Source organism: Myotis davidii, unplaced genomic scaffold (genome assembly GCF_000327345.1).
Source record: "Myotis davidii unplaced genomic scaffold, ASM32734v1 scaffold93, whole genome shotgun sequence".
Lineage (NCBI taxonomy): Eukaryota > Metazoa > Chordata > Mammalia > Chiroptera > Vespertilionidae > Myotis > Myotis davidii.
Window position 1 is genome coordinate 11,623,218 of NW_006292095.1, and position 17,260 is coordinate 11,640,477.

The window sequence follows — 17,260 nt, forward strand, 5'->3', positions numbered from 1 at the left end:
CCTGCCATTCCCCTCAACACTAGAATATGGCCAGGACTTTGTCCGATATCCACTGCCTATCACATTAAAGATGTACATTAAATACTCCTGGTTGAATATGTTTTATCAAACTTGTTCTTAGATATAAAAACAACAGAATATGTAAACAAAGACAGTTAAAGTGACTCATTACATTTTTTTTCTGATTTTAGTAAATAATTATAACATGCCCTAGTTGAATTACAAACACATTTAACAAAAAGAATAATAATTCAAAGATTCACATGTTCAATTTTTAAAGGTTTGAAGAGTTGTAAAGAATAATAATTTAGTTAGTTTTAAAGCTAGGATATTAAACTTCTGGACCATGCTCATGATTTGATCAAACCTTTCTGGTCTAAGCTGTTTTCCAGGATGCCATGTAACCTTCTACTCCAGTCAGCCCAAGTCCATGTTCATTGTACATATTGCTACTTCAGAGAAAAGCCCTACTGGTCTAAGCTGTTTTCCAGGGTGCCATGTAAATACCTTCTCCTCCAGTCAGCCCAAGTCCATGTGCATTGTACATATTGCTACTTCAGAGAAAAGCCCTTCTTTCTGCTGCTCTGGGTTATGAGATCCCGTGAAAGTCCCACTCTTCTAAGAAGCCCTCCTTGAAGATTTGAAGCCTCAATAATTTCTTTCTGAACACCTGTCAAGTCAGTGCTATCTGAAATATTATAACATCGTGATAGTTTGCTTCCCAAGTAAAACTAAGGTTATTGACAATATGGACTATATTAGGTTTTTCTGGTCCTCTATAAAGCTCCTGTTAATGGTGCATAGTAAATTATCAAATATCTGCTTGCTGGTTATTCAAAACATTTGTGCACACCTACCAAATGCATGAATAAGAAAAAAAGGATTTAAGACAATGAGTCTCCCTGTCTCCAGTCTTGCATCGTTACAAGTAAGGCCGTCACACTTGGTTAAGCAAGGGTTCATCTAGATTCTTAATGGTGGTTTACAAATTCGCCATGAAATACTGACATGTTTAATTACAGCAACTTTGCCATCAGAAAAATCACTGATTATACATAGACAGCATAAAAGCACAGCCATTAGCATGTACTAATGGAAAACACAAGTTGCCAAAGTAAACTTCTTGATTTTTTTCCTATGAATATTTCTTTACCACAGGAGAAAAACTTAAATTTGAGAATATTCTAATCATTAATATTTTTCTGGAAATTAGATAAGAAACCCACTCAATTCTTCAATTATAGTTATGAAAATCCTCAATGCAGCTTATTAAATCATGGGAACATGGCTTGAGAATTATTACTCCAAAATACTGATCTTACCAAGTTATTCCTCAGCTTAGTGACTTATTCAAATAAACCTGAATGAACCCCTCAGCATCATTTAAGGCAACCACAATTTACTTTTGTACCACCTTGCTTTCTGTATTTTTCCATCACAGTCTGATATGGCTATGCTCCAGCTTTATCGGATTATGAGAAGCCCTATCTACTTTATGAAAGTTAGTTTCTAAAGTCACTGCCAAAAGTAAAATATGCCTTTGGTCAAGATTATCCTTGAAAACACCGTAGCAATACAATAGGAGAGACAGATGTAAAGTTTCCCGGTAAATCTAACACTAGCTAGCTTACCTCCAGTGTCTGAGCAGATTGACTAAATAGCAGATAAAGTACAGAAAGTATCTTAAACATTAAAAACAGTCTATGTGTAATAAGAGGTCCTCTCTATAAATATGTATGGTGAAGCTGAGCGTAATATAGAAAATAGTAGATTCACTTCTATTATCTCATTTATTCATGGGCATGCACTCATGGAGTGAAATACTAGCCAAAAATCACCACTCATTAAAATTCTTTAAATTAGTATTTCTTGTTCCTCTTTTTCTCTCTATGTTTTGAAAGGGGTGGCCCTGAGTGCAACTCTACTGTGTATTCTGTGTTCTCATTTCTCTACCATGCTATTCTCTCTGCTTCACATTCCTTCCCTTCATAGACACCTGTCAAAAACAGAACTAGTTGTTCATCTCCTAAGAATTCACTTAAGAAAGGGATGCAACTAACACAACTACTAGGCTCTGTGTTAGATGCTTTTTGTAAATTGTCAGTTATTTAGAAACAATGATTATGACAATCTGCAATGTTATTTTTCCCTGCACTTTCACCCTCCCTAAGAACATAGCTGGAGCTTCAGAAATGCCTTCTGAATGAATGAAAAATAAAAATAGAATAATATGTAAATGGTTACTAGAATTAACTTATAAAAGGAACTTTTTAGCTAAAACAATTCCAACCACTTGAGGAGAATTGACTTGTAGCCCTAAGCTAAAAACTTGACCATATATTGAAGCTCTATGTCCTCTTTCGTATATTTATATATAAGGTATTTACTAATTTCTATAAATAATATTATATTCTAATATTTCAGAAAGCCCAATTTTCTTAGACAAAGTACAAGTCAGACCAGAATAACACAAATTCTTTGCTTTAGTAAATGTATGCATTTTTTGTTATGAAAGAATATTATAATTCTTCCCTCAAATTCTAAATGGTATTAGTAACTAAAGAATATCTGTGGAGTGCTTTATCAGACAACATAGTGGAGGTACTATAAGAAGTCACTGAAAGATATTAGCAAGTAATGTAATAGAAACAAGTAGAACAACAAAGCTAGAACAATTTGGTGATACTTAGTACAACCCACTTAGAAAGAATAACAATGGAAAACAGGAAAATATTACACATTCTATAAGAGTTTTTGTGAGGAAGAATTATTTCTCACTAGGTACAAATGTCAAATTTCTCAGGTCCACCAATCTTAGGACTCCAGGCTTACTCCTCTATTGTCAAAATATGACTGGCAGCTCCATGCATCCATCACTCCATACATTCTCATCCAAGGCCAAAAGGCAAGTTTTTTACATCTATTTTAAAAGAGAAGAAACCTTTCCCAGCAGACTTCTCTTTATGGTTGGGGCCAGAAATGTTCCCTAAACTCATGTCTACACCAGTCACTAGCAAAGAGAATGAAATTACTAAAATTGTTTCAGATCCAGCCTTCCCTGAAGCTTCCATACATGCAAAAAAAAAAAAAAAAGTTCTACAGGATCCACAGGTCAATTTCCACCAGTGGGCTATTTTATACTGCCTGCAAACTAAGAATGGTTTTCACATTTTTTATGATTATATTTTAAGTGGCTATATAAATATCTACATAAAATCATCAATTTAGTCTCTTGGCCTACAAAGCCTAAATATTTGCTATTTGGACTTTTAAAAAAATGTTTGCTGACCCCTGTTCTGAAGCAAGGAAGAAAGGGGAAAATAACTACTGGATGAAAAATCAACTATCTGCTTGAGCCATTACAGATCTTTAAATTGATTCAAAATTGAAAAAAATTTAAGGTTCCCAACTTCCTCTTATATTTAACTTTATCAATACTGCCAATGTGCTACATTTGTTTATCCTTTTATTCAGTCCTGGGATATAATCAGGGATCTCTTAAAAGTGGCCAACCTCATTTTTTATTCCATATTTTCTGAAGTGGCCCAACACAGAAGAGCAAGACGTGCTTGCCATCCACAGTGAGTGTACGTTGTTTTCAGAGGGCAGCAGTAACTGTTTTACGTGGCTACAGATCAATCTCCATCCCCCGATTTTTAAAAGGACAATCTGGAAGGATTTGTGTTACTGCTCTAACTCCATTTCCCAGTGAAGAAGAGTGATATTTTGGAGCTAGTGTAACGTTATTTCACTGTGATCCCAGAAAACTGTTTAAAGGAGGCTCTCCTAAGTCTGGATTTATTATTCTAATCTCTATCATTCTATAAGATAAATGACAAGTGATAGTAATTCACTCTATTGTTGGAGAAATACAGAAGATTAAATGACTCATGCATGTCACCCACAATAGCAATAGCAATACTGGAAGCACTAAAAGAAGGCCAACTCAAGGACAGAATATAGCCTATGACCTGGAAGATCTCTGAGACAACCTGTGTTTTGTATTCTTGGCTTTGACAATTCTGACTCACACACTGACAATTATTCCCTGAGGCAAAAAACTTGGGCTTAATTACATTTAAAATATTCTTTATATATAAAAATCAAACTCTTAAAGAAACAAAGAAATACAATCTAGTATTATATATATAATTGCCTCAATGGTAATCAAGCTGAATTATCAAATAAATGAGATCGCCACTCACAAGGATTCTTCTAGAGCTTTCAAATTAAAATGTATGTATGTACTGCTGTCCAGAATTTGTTTTCAATCTAAAATATATATTTGACAGATTTATTTAATATACATCATCATTAATTTACTCTCCATATTTTAAAGACATAAAACTTTAATTCTTAATATTATTTGGAACTATCAACATACATATTTACTGAAGAATTCTGGGAATGTTAAATCAGTTTTTCTGATCAAGTCATTTTTAGACCCAGTCCTCTCTATTTTTCTCTATCAAAATATCCACTATTAGGATATGATAGAGGATGCCATCAGAAATGCTTACTCTTCAGCACTAAAACGGCTATTTTCACTAACGTACAGAAGCTGCTTCAAATAAGAAAAATGCTACATTTAATGTGTTATACTCCAACTGTATAAGGTGTCAGAAAAATAACAGACATCTGGCAGTTTTAGAGATGAAACACATTCCCTCCCCGTCTCCCTGCTATATCTACAGACAGCAACCTGAGGTATATATCTTTATTTCTATCTGAGTAGTAATAATAATTTTCCTAAAGAGGCTAACTGGATGATAGAAATTTCAAAGGTATTTGGCTTAAAATGTATAGGACATAAAATTATGATTCAAACATGCCAAAACAGTCCTGGAAACCAGCAAGCAGACTATAAGGAACTGGCTAAGGGGAATCTTTCAGTGTGAAATAATCTAGTCTCAAAGAGCTAACCTAGAGGCTGAGTTCATTTCTCTACTAAATTTGAATCTATCATTGTCCATATCCCTCATTTGGTAGGTAATCATGAACTGTTCCGTGACATTCCTGTAATGAAGCATTTACTATTAACTCACATTGTAACTCGACTTTAATTAAGAAAACATATGTATGTCTAAATCTTAACCTGATTTTAAGTACCTGAGAGTTGACACTAGTCTCTGTATTCCTTTAGCTAGAGTGACAATGTGTATCCCCCCCCCCCCCCAATCAAGACACCTTGTAGTGAAAGTGTACAAAAAAAGCAATTAACAGGTGTTAATGAAAATACAATAGAGCAGCGGTTCTCAACCTGTGGGTTGTGACTCCTTTAGGGGTTGAACGACCCTTTCACAGGGGTCGCCTAAGACCATCGGAAAACATATATAATTACATATTGTTTTTGTGATTAATCACTATGCTTTAATTATGTTCAATTTGTAACAATGAAATTGGGGGTCACCACAACATGGGGAACTGTATTAAAGGGTCACGGCATTAGGAAGGTTGAGAGCCACTGGTTTAGGATAATGTCCTAATGTACTGATTAGGACACATGTAAAGTACAATGTCACAACATGCTGAAAGTGAACAGATGAGTGAGTTTTCCCCTGTCTGGGTTATGTTTTGTCCTTCCAGTGTATTTAGGAGGAATTCTGATCATCTTCATAATGTAAAATATATAAGTGTATTTTGAGATAACAATGTTCGGCACATTGCTATTTAATTCAGAAATCTACTTTAAAATAGAAGTTTATTTCATTGACTTTTATTCACTTTACAGCACTGTGCTGTGGCCTCCCTGTCAATCCCTCCCTCTCAAACTCCCATTTTGCCCTAGGAAACACCTTGGGCGTAGACATGACTCAGGTTGACACATGGACCTAAGGAGGTTGCCTCAATAACCTGTGTACTAAGTATTAATACATTTCAAATTCTTTATTCTTAAATAAAGATTAGTATTTTAACAAATTAAAATTCTTTAGTGTTGAGGTTATTTGAAAAAAATTACCAGTATGAGTGTGAAGGACTATAGATATTCTTTAAAATAAGTGGGCGATATTTTGACTATCATTCCCGTAAACCATCACTGATGTGAACTATAAAATATATTAATTCCAGTATTAACTTAAAACAATGTAAAGCTGAAATGTACTTCAAATGATCAGACTGTAGTTACATTTTATTACTTTATAAGAGAATAACAGTAAATTACAATAAAACACAAATTATTTTTACTAGGAACAAGACTTAAATCAGCTTTTAAAGGAGAATCAATGAATTCAAATACATGCTAACAGTCTTATAACATTACTTTCTCTCAGATTTTCCTGAAGAAATTAACAGTCTTAATTAAGAGCACCTAGCTACTCAATGCCAAGTCTGGCACTTCATCTCAGGTGTGTGCCTTACCTTTGCTCCGTGCTTATGCAGAACTTCCATGACATCATTGTGAGCTCTTTCTGCTGCAACATGCAGTGGAGTCATGAAACTATGGAGAGAGGGAAAGGAAGAGGTGATTTACTAACTTTTATTGCATTTCCCCTTTAGGAATTGAATAACAGCTGCAATTACACTTACTCTTTATTTTTTTCATTAACATTTGCTCCTTTTCTAAGTAACAATTCTGTCACTTGCTTTCGTTTGGGATGCAGGGAGGCCACAGCACAGTGCTGTAAAGTAAATAAAAGTCAATAAAATGAACTTCTATTTAAAAGTAGATTTCTGAATTAAATGGCAATGTGCTGAACACTGTTATCTTAAAATATACTTATACATTTTACATTATGAAGATGATCAAAATTCCTCCTAAATACACTGGAAGGACAAAACATAACCCTGGCAGCAAGATGAAATTATGCTCTTGGTTAAGCATTAAGAAATACTTTCATCTTTTCCTATAGCCAATAAATAATTATCCAGTCCAAATTTACTGTCTCTCCAAAGCTATAAAAATCTGTAACTAAATTTCTCAATTCTTCATTAGAACGTCAGCCACATAAATCATCATTGCTCCAACTCTTTCACACAGGTACTCCTAGCACTACAGAAGAATAAATAAGGCTTTATACCCAGGGGCAGGCACGAAGGTACGAGACCTCAAAGAGCTTAGAGGGAGACGTATTCTCAGAAATTCTATGTTTTATCCTATATTTACATAAGTTTTATATTCATCTTTGTTTTATATTAATGTCTGCATTAAAATTTAAAAAGTAAAAAATTAATTTCTAATGAATAAAATGAACACTCCAAAAAGCAGGTCAAGGTTATTCTGTGACTCTGAGTATCACCTGGAATAATGCTGTGTAGCATGAATGTCTCTGAACCTGTTTTAGAGCCATATATTTAGATGTACATAGAATTGGCCCCTTTCAGTTTGGTAACTCTTTTAATGCTTCCACATGTTTTGATGACAGTTTCACTATTTTTGTGTCAGATATATGAGAGAATGTTAACTGAAGTATATTTAGAGGTCCTTGAGAGAGGCATCACAAATGTTTCAATATTAAAGACAATTGGTACAGTCTGGAACAAAAAATGCACACTCTTACCATTTTCTATAATGAATGTAATAATTCTTTGAATGCAATTGCTCAAAAGAATAATGCAAATATCTTTGAAAATGCTTTAATCTTCTATAGAAAACAAATAAATACGATTACTCAAAAGGATAATTGAAGTATCTCTGAAAATATTCTAATCTTCTATAGAAAACAAATATATTTATCTAGTAACCACAAGAAAAAGAAGATTCTATAGAGGAAAATCACATCTTATATTTATGAAAGCACTGGCCACAAAGGTGGATTTGTTACAATATGATTGGGTAAAGGCAAATGTAAAATTAATTCCCAAATCAAGGTTGAGCAAGTCTATTCTCTCACCCAAGAAAGCAATAGCCTCCTGAACCAAATTAAAAATCAGTGCAACCATTAAAATGCAAATCCCTGTCACTACAGATACCACGGTTACTTTAAGGTTTCTGAAATAAAAATCATATTTTGTGCTTACACTGCAATTATCAACCCACAGAACGGATTAACAATAAAATCTTACCAGTGCAGTTTCATGAGACTGTGGTTGTTTGAAATTAATGATTTCCAAGGCAAGTGTTTTTTTAACTTTGGCTAGGTCTGCTTCTCTGGCTGCTTGTAGTAAAGAATGGCCTTTAAATTCATCTGTTAATAAAATAATAGTTGAAATAAAATTTTTAAATTTATAAAAAACATTAGCATAATTGTGAATTAAGACAATTATTAACTTCATACAGTCCTCTACTTTAGCAACATCAGCAGCATGGTGATACATTAATGAAGGTGCAAAAGATGAGGGTGTAGGTTAATGAAAAATTATGAATTATGTATGATCTGAAATAAGGCTTTTTAAACTTATACTCCTAGAGTTCATAAAGATACACATACCAATATACTCATTCCAGGAAAGTTTTCAAACAAGCAATCTAACTGTCCACCAAATGGAAACTAGTTAAATAATTTGTGAACACTTATACACTGAAATACTTTACAGCTCTTAAAAAAAAAAAAAGACAGACCAACATTTACTGACATAAAAGCATATATTAAATGAAAACTCAAGTAATGACAGAGGAAGGATAGGCTGATTGAATTTTTGTGTGCTGTACTACCATTATTGCCTCCACCAATAAATGTAAGTAATGATTATTGCTATAAGCAAGTAAGAGATTTTTTAAAAGAGATTTCTAAATTAATTACATAAATAAGAGTCTAATACCCTTATTTATTAAAAACATATAATCTTATTTTCTATTTTACAAGTTGGTTTGTATTCTGATATGACAACTTGTTAACAAAAAGCTGAAAATTGTTCTCCAAAGACACAGATGACCAACAGACATATAAAAAGATACCTGAGAGAATTATAAACTGTCATATGTTAGGAGTAGGATCCTGACAACTGCAAAGTAAGGTGATGTACTAAGAACTGATTTCAAGTAAAAAGTATGGTCTTGTTTGGCTTATCCATTAGTCTAGAGAAATTTAAACTGAATTCAAATCATACTGAATTCAAATTATCAGTATTTTAGATTACTTCCACCAAATCATAAAAATTATCTTATGTAAATGTGGGAATGTGAATTCACTTTGGCTATACCACACAAAAGAAGTAAAACAGAATTGTGCAAACTTGATGATATATATTATTACCAACAGCACAGGAATATAAGCTCTAAGAACTCAGAGATATTTTTCTGGTTTTATTCAGATGTATTTCCAGTGCATGGAACATAGTAGGTATTCAATATATGGTTTTTGATCGACTCATCCTTTACAAAAAGGGAGGGGGGAGCCTCAACTTGTGAATTAGAATTAGGCTTGAATAAACACAAAATATATATAGTATATAAATATAAGATTCCTGTGGAATCATGAAGACAAGTTTAAGATCAGAAATGACGCCAAAACCGGTTTGGCTCAGTGGATAGAGCGTCGGCCTGCGGACTGGAAGGTCCCAGGTTTGATTCCAGTCAAGGGCATGTACCTGGGTTGCGGGCACATCCCCAGTGGGAGATGTGCAGGAGGCGGCTGATCGATGTTTCTCTCTCATCGATGTTTCTGACTCTCTATCTCTCTCCCTTCCTCTCTGTAAAAAATCAATAAAATATATTTTTTTAAAAAAGAAATGAGGATTATAAACTAGTGTACATATAATAAATAGGGATATCATTTACAATATTAAAAAGTGATTTAGTGCAACAGAAAAGTTAGAAAGGGGATAGAAATTGCTAAGGTGTTGATGGTGTAGAAATTTGAAATAGGATAATCAAGAAAGTCTCACTATAAAGGTGGTATTTAAATAAAGACAAGGAAAGGAGAGTAAGCAATGCTGAAAGCAGAAGGAACAGCTAGTGTAAACTCCCCAAAGGAGGAAGGGAGGGAAGGAGGGAGGGAGGGAGGGAAGAAGGGAGGGAGGGAGGAAGGAAGAATGGAAGCATATCATCCAAGTTAGACAAAACACCAGCCCTTATAACTAAACAAAAGTGAGATAGTCTAATCTGCAACAAATAATTTTGACTTCAGGATATAAATACATACAAGTCAATCTCTCTCGGAGCTCAGGAGTTGGCGCCATATCCACAGCACTTTTCCCATGGCAATTGACCAGCGTAGGATCAGCACCATGGCTAAGCAACAGAGAGCAGACTTCTACACGATTCTTGGAAGCAGCCTCATGCAGAGGCGTGAACTGCCAGAGATCCATGGCGTTAACACAGGCTCCATGCTGAATTAAGAGAAAAAGTTTTAGGTCAGTAATCATTTTGCTGGACTAAATAAAGCTCAGAAGACATTTATTTCACTGTAAAATTCAGTTACAACTCTTTGAAATGTCAACAATATTTTAATTTCAGCTTTTATAAACAGTTTAAGCAATGATAATATTTTAAAACTGCTTTTCTTAAAAATCTTATTCACTAATAAACACATGAAACCTCATGACAAGTTAAAAAGAGCAAATGAAATTCATTATTTTTTATTTCTTTTACCTTTAGTAGCAGTTCTGTGACTTCATAATGTCCATATGAACATGCATTATGAAGAGGCACAAGTCCACTAAATGAAAAAAGGCAAAGTAAAATACTGAAATTTCAAACAACTTATAGTTATTTATCCAAGAAGTGCTAAGCAACAAAAATCTAATAAATCCTAATACAATTATGTTAAAAATATTTTAAAGTATTTAGTAAGATGATTCAAAGCACAGATAATTTAACCTTTTGTATTTCCCTTGTATTTTGTGTATACAATCCTTAAATATATAAAAACACCAATTAGAGAAGCATTTAGGCAAAATGAAGAACATGTGCTGACAACTGCATGCTTTATATATGAAGTGTTTACATTAAATAAATGTTAATTGATAGAGAATTGAAAATTCCTACTTTTTTGTTTCATTTTCAAAGTAAGTACCAGCACAAGAAATATCCAAACTACTATAACTTGCATTTTAAATTATCTTTCTACATGAGTCAAAGACCCCCTTTTTTGTGCTGTACTTCTCTTGATGACTCACCTATTGTACACCCATCTGTTTTCAGACATGCACAAGGAAATAGAGATGTACAAGAGCATCAGGCATTTGTACCCCTATACTATCGGGACACCATTCACATATGGCACAAAACCTGGCGCAGGCGAGAGAGAACAGAGTACGGAAAAGAGCAGATTTGGAATGAATGGATTCCCCCTCGGGTAACTGTCTCAAGTACTGAATTCTTTATTCATTTCTGTTTCCTGACATGGAAAGGGGCAAAATGAACGAAACCTCCTCCAGGGCTTCTCTTCTTTATGCTGCCAATCACAAGAGTGTAATATGAATCTATCTACCTGGGTAGTAAGGTCAAGTTATCTTTTAGATCTTAAGGTGGGATAATGAAAATGTTAGCCTATCATACAGAACAGCAAACTTGATTCATATGTCCCTGGAGACTAGATAGAAAACTCATACAAAGTTTTCCAAAATACACGTATGCATAAAGTAAATGATGTGACTGCTTTCTTAGTCCCTCTGCCCTAACCTTCCAACCCCCACCACATCAACCTTCATACGGATCTTTTAGGTTTTCCAAGTTCAGATGTCCAAGATTTCATCAGGGAAATAACAAATTAGAATACTGTATAGTTATGATTTTGGTTTATTAATAAGAGAGAATCTTTTCATTCCAGATAAATGATAGCTATATTAATAGATTATCATAATTTTCAATTTGTCTAATATTTCTGAAATGCAACTTGAGTTAAGAACTAATTTAGGAAACTATTATGAGACATAAGAAGTAGTATATGAAAATAAAATCGAAGTTGCAAACATTCTTAAAATGCTACACAAGCTGTAAAGAAATGGTCTATATGACATTCTTTGCCTAGTGTTCAACAACTTCAGCATATAAGATGTTGAAAACAAAGCATAACAATCCATGAGCAAAACCATAAAAGGAAAGAAACGGCTACACCTACCCTTTGTCTTTTGCATGAACATCAGCACCGTGCTGAAGCAGCAGCTGAACTATCCGAACTCTGTTGTAGCCTGCGGCAAGATGTAAGGGCGTTGACTAGAAAACAGAAGAAAAACACACCCACTCCTTCAGGTAAATAATTCTTGCTTTACCATTTAATCTGTATTTGTTTAGATTTAAACACAATGAACGTTGACATACACAAAACATACTGAGTTAAAGTGTCAAAAATTCCTATTTCCTAATTGAATCAGAGACAATTCACTCACTTCAGGAGTAAATTCTAACTTCAGTGCCATGCACCTGTTTTCTCCTACTTTTTTTATTGTTTAAAGTATTACATACAGTATTACATAGGTCTCCTTTTTCCCCCATTGACCCCCCCGCACCCCCCTCCATCTCCACCGCCCAGTACATGCCCTCAGCCCCCTAGTGTCTGTGTCCATTGGCTATGCTTATATGCATGCATACAAAGGCCTTCAGTAATCAAGCCCTACCCTAATCTCTCCATATTATTTCTTTCTTCTTTCTAGCATGAACCACTCTCACTATTCTCAGAAGACATGTCAGGGCTCACATTCCTCATAACCGAAAACATGCTTCTTTGTCCTATTTAAATCTTGTCCACCTTTCAAGTTCTAACTTTTCAATTCCAATTCTATTAAAAAGACTAACTAAAGATGCAGCTCTCAAAATGTCTCTTTAATAGGAAAGGTTGAAAAACCTCCCTAAAGAACTATTTGAAGAAACTTTAGTAGAAATAAAAAGGACAATGGACCACATTCATTCCAAGCAGCTGCTAGCAACGGGTCAAAACTAATTTGCTACATTGGATGCAATGAAATATGCCAAGGTAGTGTTTACGCCCTCTAGTTCATACACTACACATGCAGTATTCAAAAGGAAAATACCGTTTCTTCCCAACTAATTTCTGCCACTCTGTAATTTGAACCAAATTAAAAGGTTCTCTATTAAAACTTAATATAATAATTTTTAAAAATCAAAACTCATCTTTCAAAATATTAGAAATAACATTATTTTAATTAAAAGGTTCTCTACAACCATAGTGATTTTTCTACTTGCTCATTTACTTAAAGTTTAAATACTGCAACATCTTTTCAAACAGGGTCTAATATACTTTTATGTACTCTCACTTTTCCTGTTTTCTATTTGGGCCTGGGAATTCAATATAATTTTCAATTTATTTTCTTTATGTATTACTCCAAATATCAAGATACAAAAGAATTACGAAATACTGTATTATCTATTACTGTGTTCACAGTACTCCACACATTTTATATATTCTGACAGCCTCTAAATTTAAGATATATTTCTGAGCAATCTACAGCTAATAATGAGGAGACCATCCAGATTTTAAGAATCCTGAATAGGAAGTCAGGAAACCCAATTATAGCCTTGGATCTTATGAAACTGTTAAAGTCATATTACCTATGTATCTCAGCTTCTTCATGTGTAAAACAGAAATAAAATAAAAAATTCTGTATATAGTTGATTCAATAATAGCTTTTATTTCTTATTTTTGAAAATGAAGTAACTAAATGAATACATATACACACACTGTTTATTTAGAAGGACAAAACATTAAAAATATCTAGTTTCTGGATTTTTAAAAATCATTTTGAGATTAAAAATTATAATGCTTTAAAAATGGTAATATATTTAGTTTTTAAATGGCTAAAATTCAAATAACAAATAAATTAGAAGGCTCTGTAACTAACAAGGTAGAAAGTAATAGGAGGCCTGAAATAAAGCAACTGTGAATAAATGGAGTTAGGGGCGAGTGTCAAAAATTATTAGGCAGCAGAATTAATAGAGTCTGATAATTGGCTGATATAGATAGCAAGGGGTACAAAAATTCCAGTTTGGAAATGTCAGTGACAGATGAAAGAAAGGAAGGAAACAGGGGGAGTGAGGAAGAGAGAGGAGAGGAGATCAAAGGGGAGGAGAGGAGAGGAGCTGAGAGGGAAAGAATCTGAGGTCTGGGTTGATTGAATTTGAAGTGCCTGATACCCTAGTGGTAATGGGTCTAGAATTCAGGAGAGGTGAAAGTTGGGCACAAATTTGGTCATCACAGGTATTCATAGAATGTCAGCATCTGCCATGTATCTGAAACCATGTTAAGTGCTAGGGATAGCATGAACATAAGAAAGGTTCCATACTGTGCCCTTAGGAGTTTTCTTATTCCTTAAAAACAGAAACTCCTTAAATGAAATATATATAAAGCAATTTTTGATGTAGGACGACAAAGGATGAGGGGGGGAAAAGTCTAGTTTCTAAGGCGTCAACTAGAGAAAGCAGACAAATACAACAATTAAATGTGATGACTACAAAGGGAAGTTCAGGATGGCATGAAAGGCTAGAGGACATACACCAAACCACTCCAGAGGTGAGTAGAAAGGAGTGGGGTCAGGGAAGATTCTCAGAATTGCTTCCAAAAGGAGACGAGCATAAACACAAGTCACTGAGGCAAAAGGATGGGGAACTTTATTCCAGGTAGTGTGGAGAGCACATATTAATACCCAGTGGACATGGTACACTTGAGGAACTCAAAAAATTTCAGTGGTTAAGTATAGTATGAGATTGGGGGAGATTATAAGAACAATGGGAAACCCCTGAAAGACTTTAAACAGAAAATTACTTAAGACTAAAATTTTGGAAAGATCAGTCTAGTTACTCTATAGATAATGCATTGGAGGGGGAGGGCAAACCAAATGACAAGCAGACATGAAGAGAAGAGTGAAGGACTAATATAGGAGAGAGTTAATGACAGTGTCAGTCAGCAAAATTGGTAGCAGCATCCAAGCAGAAGTAGCTGAGCTACAAGAGTGGATGAATTCCCAGGGAGAGTGGGTATAGACCAAGACAGATGAGATTTTCCAAGCAGTCATTCTAATGTGAATGCTAATTATGCAAACTAAATAGTATCACTAGAAAGCACATAAAAATCTATAAAACACATGCAATAAATTTGAGGAAATGGTAGAAAGCAAAAAAAACAAAAAACCAAACAGTACAAATTGAGAACAAAGGATGATTTAAACAAGCTAATACTACTAAGAGCCCAGAAGTATTTCCTCCAGAAAAAAATTTACAACTAAACATTATACACCAAATGCTATCTTCTGATACAAAACAATTAACTTCATGTGGCCTAGACTACATTTAGTGAATTGTTACCACATAGTGCCAGCTTTACATCCCAATTGTCAAGTGGCAAAGCGATGATAAAAGTAATTTTCTAAATGCTAGGATAATTAACAGAGTATAATTTCAGTTTTGAAAAAAATAAAGCAGACCCATTTGTAAAATACATGTTATTTGATATTTTTTTGGTGTCTGTAAACTAGTAAACATAAGAATCCAACATTTAAGACATTATACACTGCCAGTTTATACGCCTCAGATTTATTCTTAAGAGATTTTTTTTAAAAAAATGTTTTAAAAGTCAAACATGTACAGTGATAAAGTATGGAACAATTGTAAATACAAAAAGTCTTTCTAAAAATTTACCTAAATATTATTTTGCTGTAAGAAAAATACTATTACTAATATTTTCATATTATAAAACATTTATAAAAAAAGGATCCTTACTTAAAGAAACCCCCAAATTCAAAGTTTTCTTCTTAAAATCAGGCCTTTAAAAAAAGCCATTTATATCTTTGCTTTTTCTGATACAGATCTTCAGGGCAGTAGAAAGCATTTAAGGTAGCTTTAAGTTATCCTACATGCATAGCCACAATAGTGACAACTGACAACTTGTTATAAAACTGTGGGTGTAACTTTAACATAGGTCCAGGTAGCACAATATAAGGAAATGAGTAAAGGCTTTAAAGTCTTGGTTTTGCATTCTTACTTTGGTATTTGATTTTTTTAAAACAAAAATATGTGCTTGGTTAGTAATTAAAAAGAAAGATAAAAGTGCTTTAAAAAAGTAAAATACCTTCTAAAAAAGTTAAAGGCCTTCCAGTAACAAAATATTTTCCCACTTAAATTTAATTTTACATATGATTTCTTAACAAACTCAAGCAACAATGGAAGACAAAATATTCCTGAGGATTAAAAAGAAAAATAAAAGAAAAATCTTACAGATCAGTTATTAGCTTTGGAAAACCTATATACTATCATGTGTCTAGAATACCAAAATTTAATTTTTGGATCTTTTGTTTCCAGTGAACAAAGAAATCATGATAACTATTTTTCAAGATTTAAATGTGTTATCACATATCCAATCCCATGGGAATTTTAGCATTTACATTTTAACACAAAGCACATATTCACATATTGCTATCTCACAAATGACAGCTGGGTACAGGGGAAAGAGCTCCCTGATCTAGTGGTGCTGAGAAAGCTTCTGAGGTTAACAATTACCATATAAAAAGAATATCTCAACCTCTGTAGCACTTTTAATCTAGGAAGCATAAAATATTATAAAATTTAATTCTGAATTTCTTGAGACTATTATTATTATTATTATCCTATTTTTATAAAGTACAAAGTTTGGGACATTCCTTAAACAAGATTTTAAAATGAGATTCCAAATATCAATACTCCAGAATGATTTATCCTTTCCTTTTATTCTGTCTTTGGACAATACTTTTGCAATAAAAACACAAAAAGAGATTATCAAAGACTGGTCCTTAGGAGAAACCAAGATGGCGGCATAGGTAAACACCCGAGTTTGCTGCCTTGAACAACCACTTCAAAATTACAACTAAAAGACGAAACAGACATCATCCAGAACCACAGGAAGGCTGGCTGAGTGGAAATTCTACAACTAGGAGGAAAGAGAAAAACACTGAGACTCAGAGGAGGCGCAGTGCGGAAGTGAGATACTAAGGTGCGGAGTGCATGCGGAGCGGGCTGGCGGCTGAGGGTGTGGTTGTCGTTTTCAATTGGGCGGGAGTCTCAGGCTCTGAGCTCCAGCTCCGGGCGAGTCTCTAGGGACCCAGACTCAAACGAGAGAAGCGGGACTGTCTGGCATCGCTCAGAACCCTAGGGCAGCTTTCTCTCGGAGGGGCTTGCAGTGATTACTGGGACACTGAGAAGCAGAGCCTCTGCGGGCAGGACTGAGAGCAGCCATAACTGCTAACCCCGCCCTGTTGATCCCATGGGACCCGCCCCACCGAAGCCGTGCAGGGAGGCTGTTGCTGGATAGCCTCAGGCAAAGGCTAGATTAGCACCTCCCTAGAGATCCAGGAGCCAGGAAGCCCAGAGGTCAGAGTGGAACCATCCAGTTTGAAGCTCCATGGAACCATAAAGGACACACTCAGGGGGCAGACTCAGTGAGCACCAAAGCCC

General features: G+C 34.5%; 1 protein-coding gene across 1 annotated transcript in view; it reads right to left on the reverse strand.

Moving 5' to 3' along the window:
* The window catches only part of TNKS (tankyrase, TRF1-interacting ankyrin-related ADP-ribose polymerase), a 161,722-nt gene that overhangs the window by 44,415 nt on the left and 100,047 nt on the right, over positions 1 to 17,260 (reverse strand). The window contains exons 7-12 of the mRNA XM_006765657.2: positions 11,943 to 12,037; positions 10,472 to 10,538; positions 10,023 to 10,209; positions 8,005 to 8,126; positions 6,529 to 6,620; positions 6,361 to 6,439 (exon numbers count right to left, since the gene is read on the reverse strand). Of these exons, the coding sequence (XP_006765720.1) occupies positions 6,361 to 6,439; positions 6,529 to 6,620; positions 8,005 to 8,126; positions 10,023 to 10,209; positions 10,472 to 10,538; positions 11,943 to 12,037 (642 nt within the window). The remainder of the gene's footprint in view (positions 1 to 6,360; positions 6,440 to 6,528; positions 6,621 to 8,004; positions 8,127 to 10,022; positions 10,210 to 10,471; positions 10,539 to 11,942; positions 12,038 to 17,260) is intronic.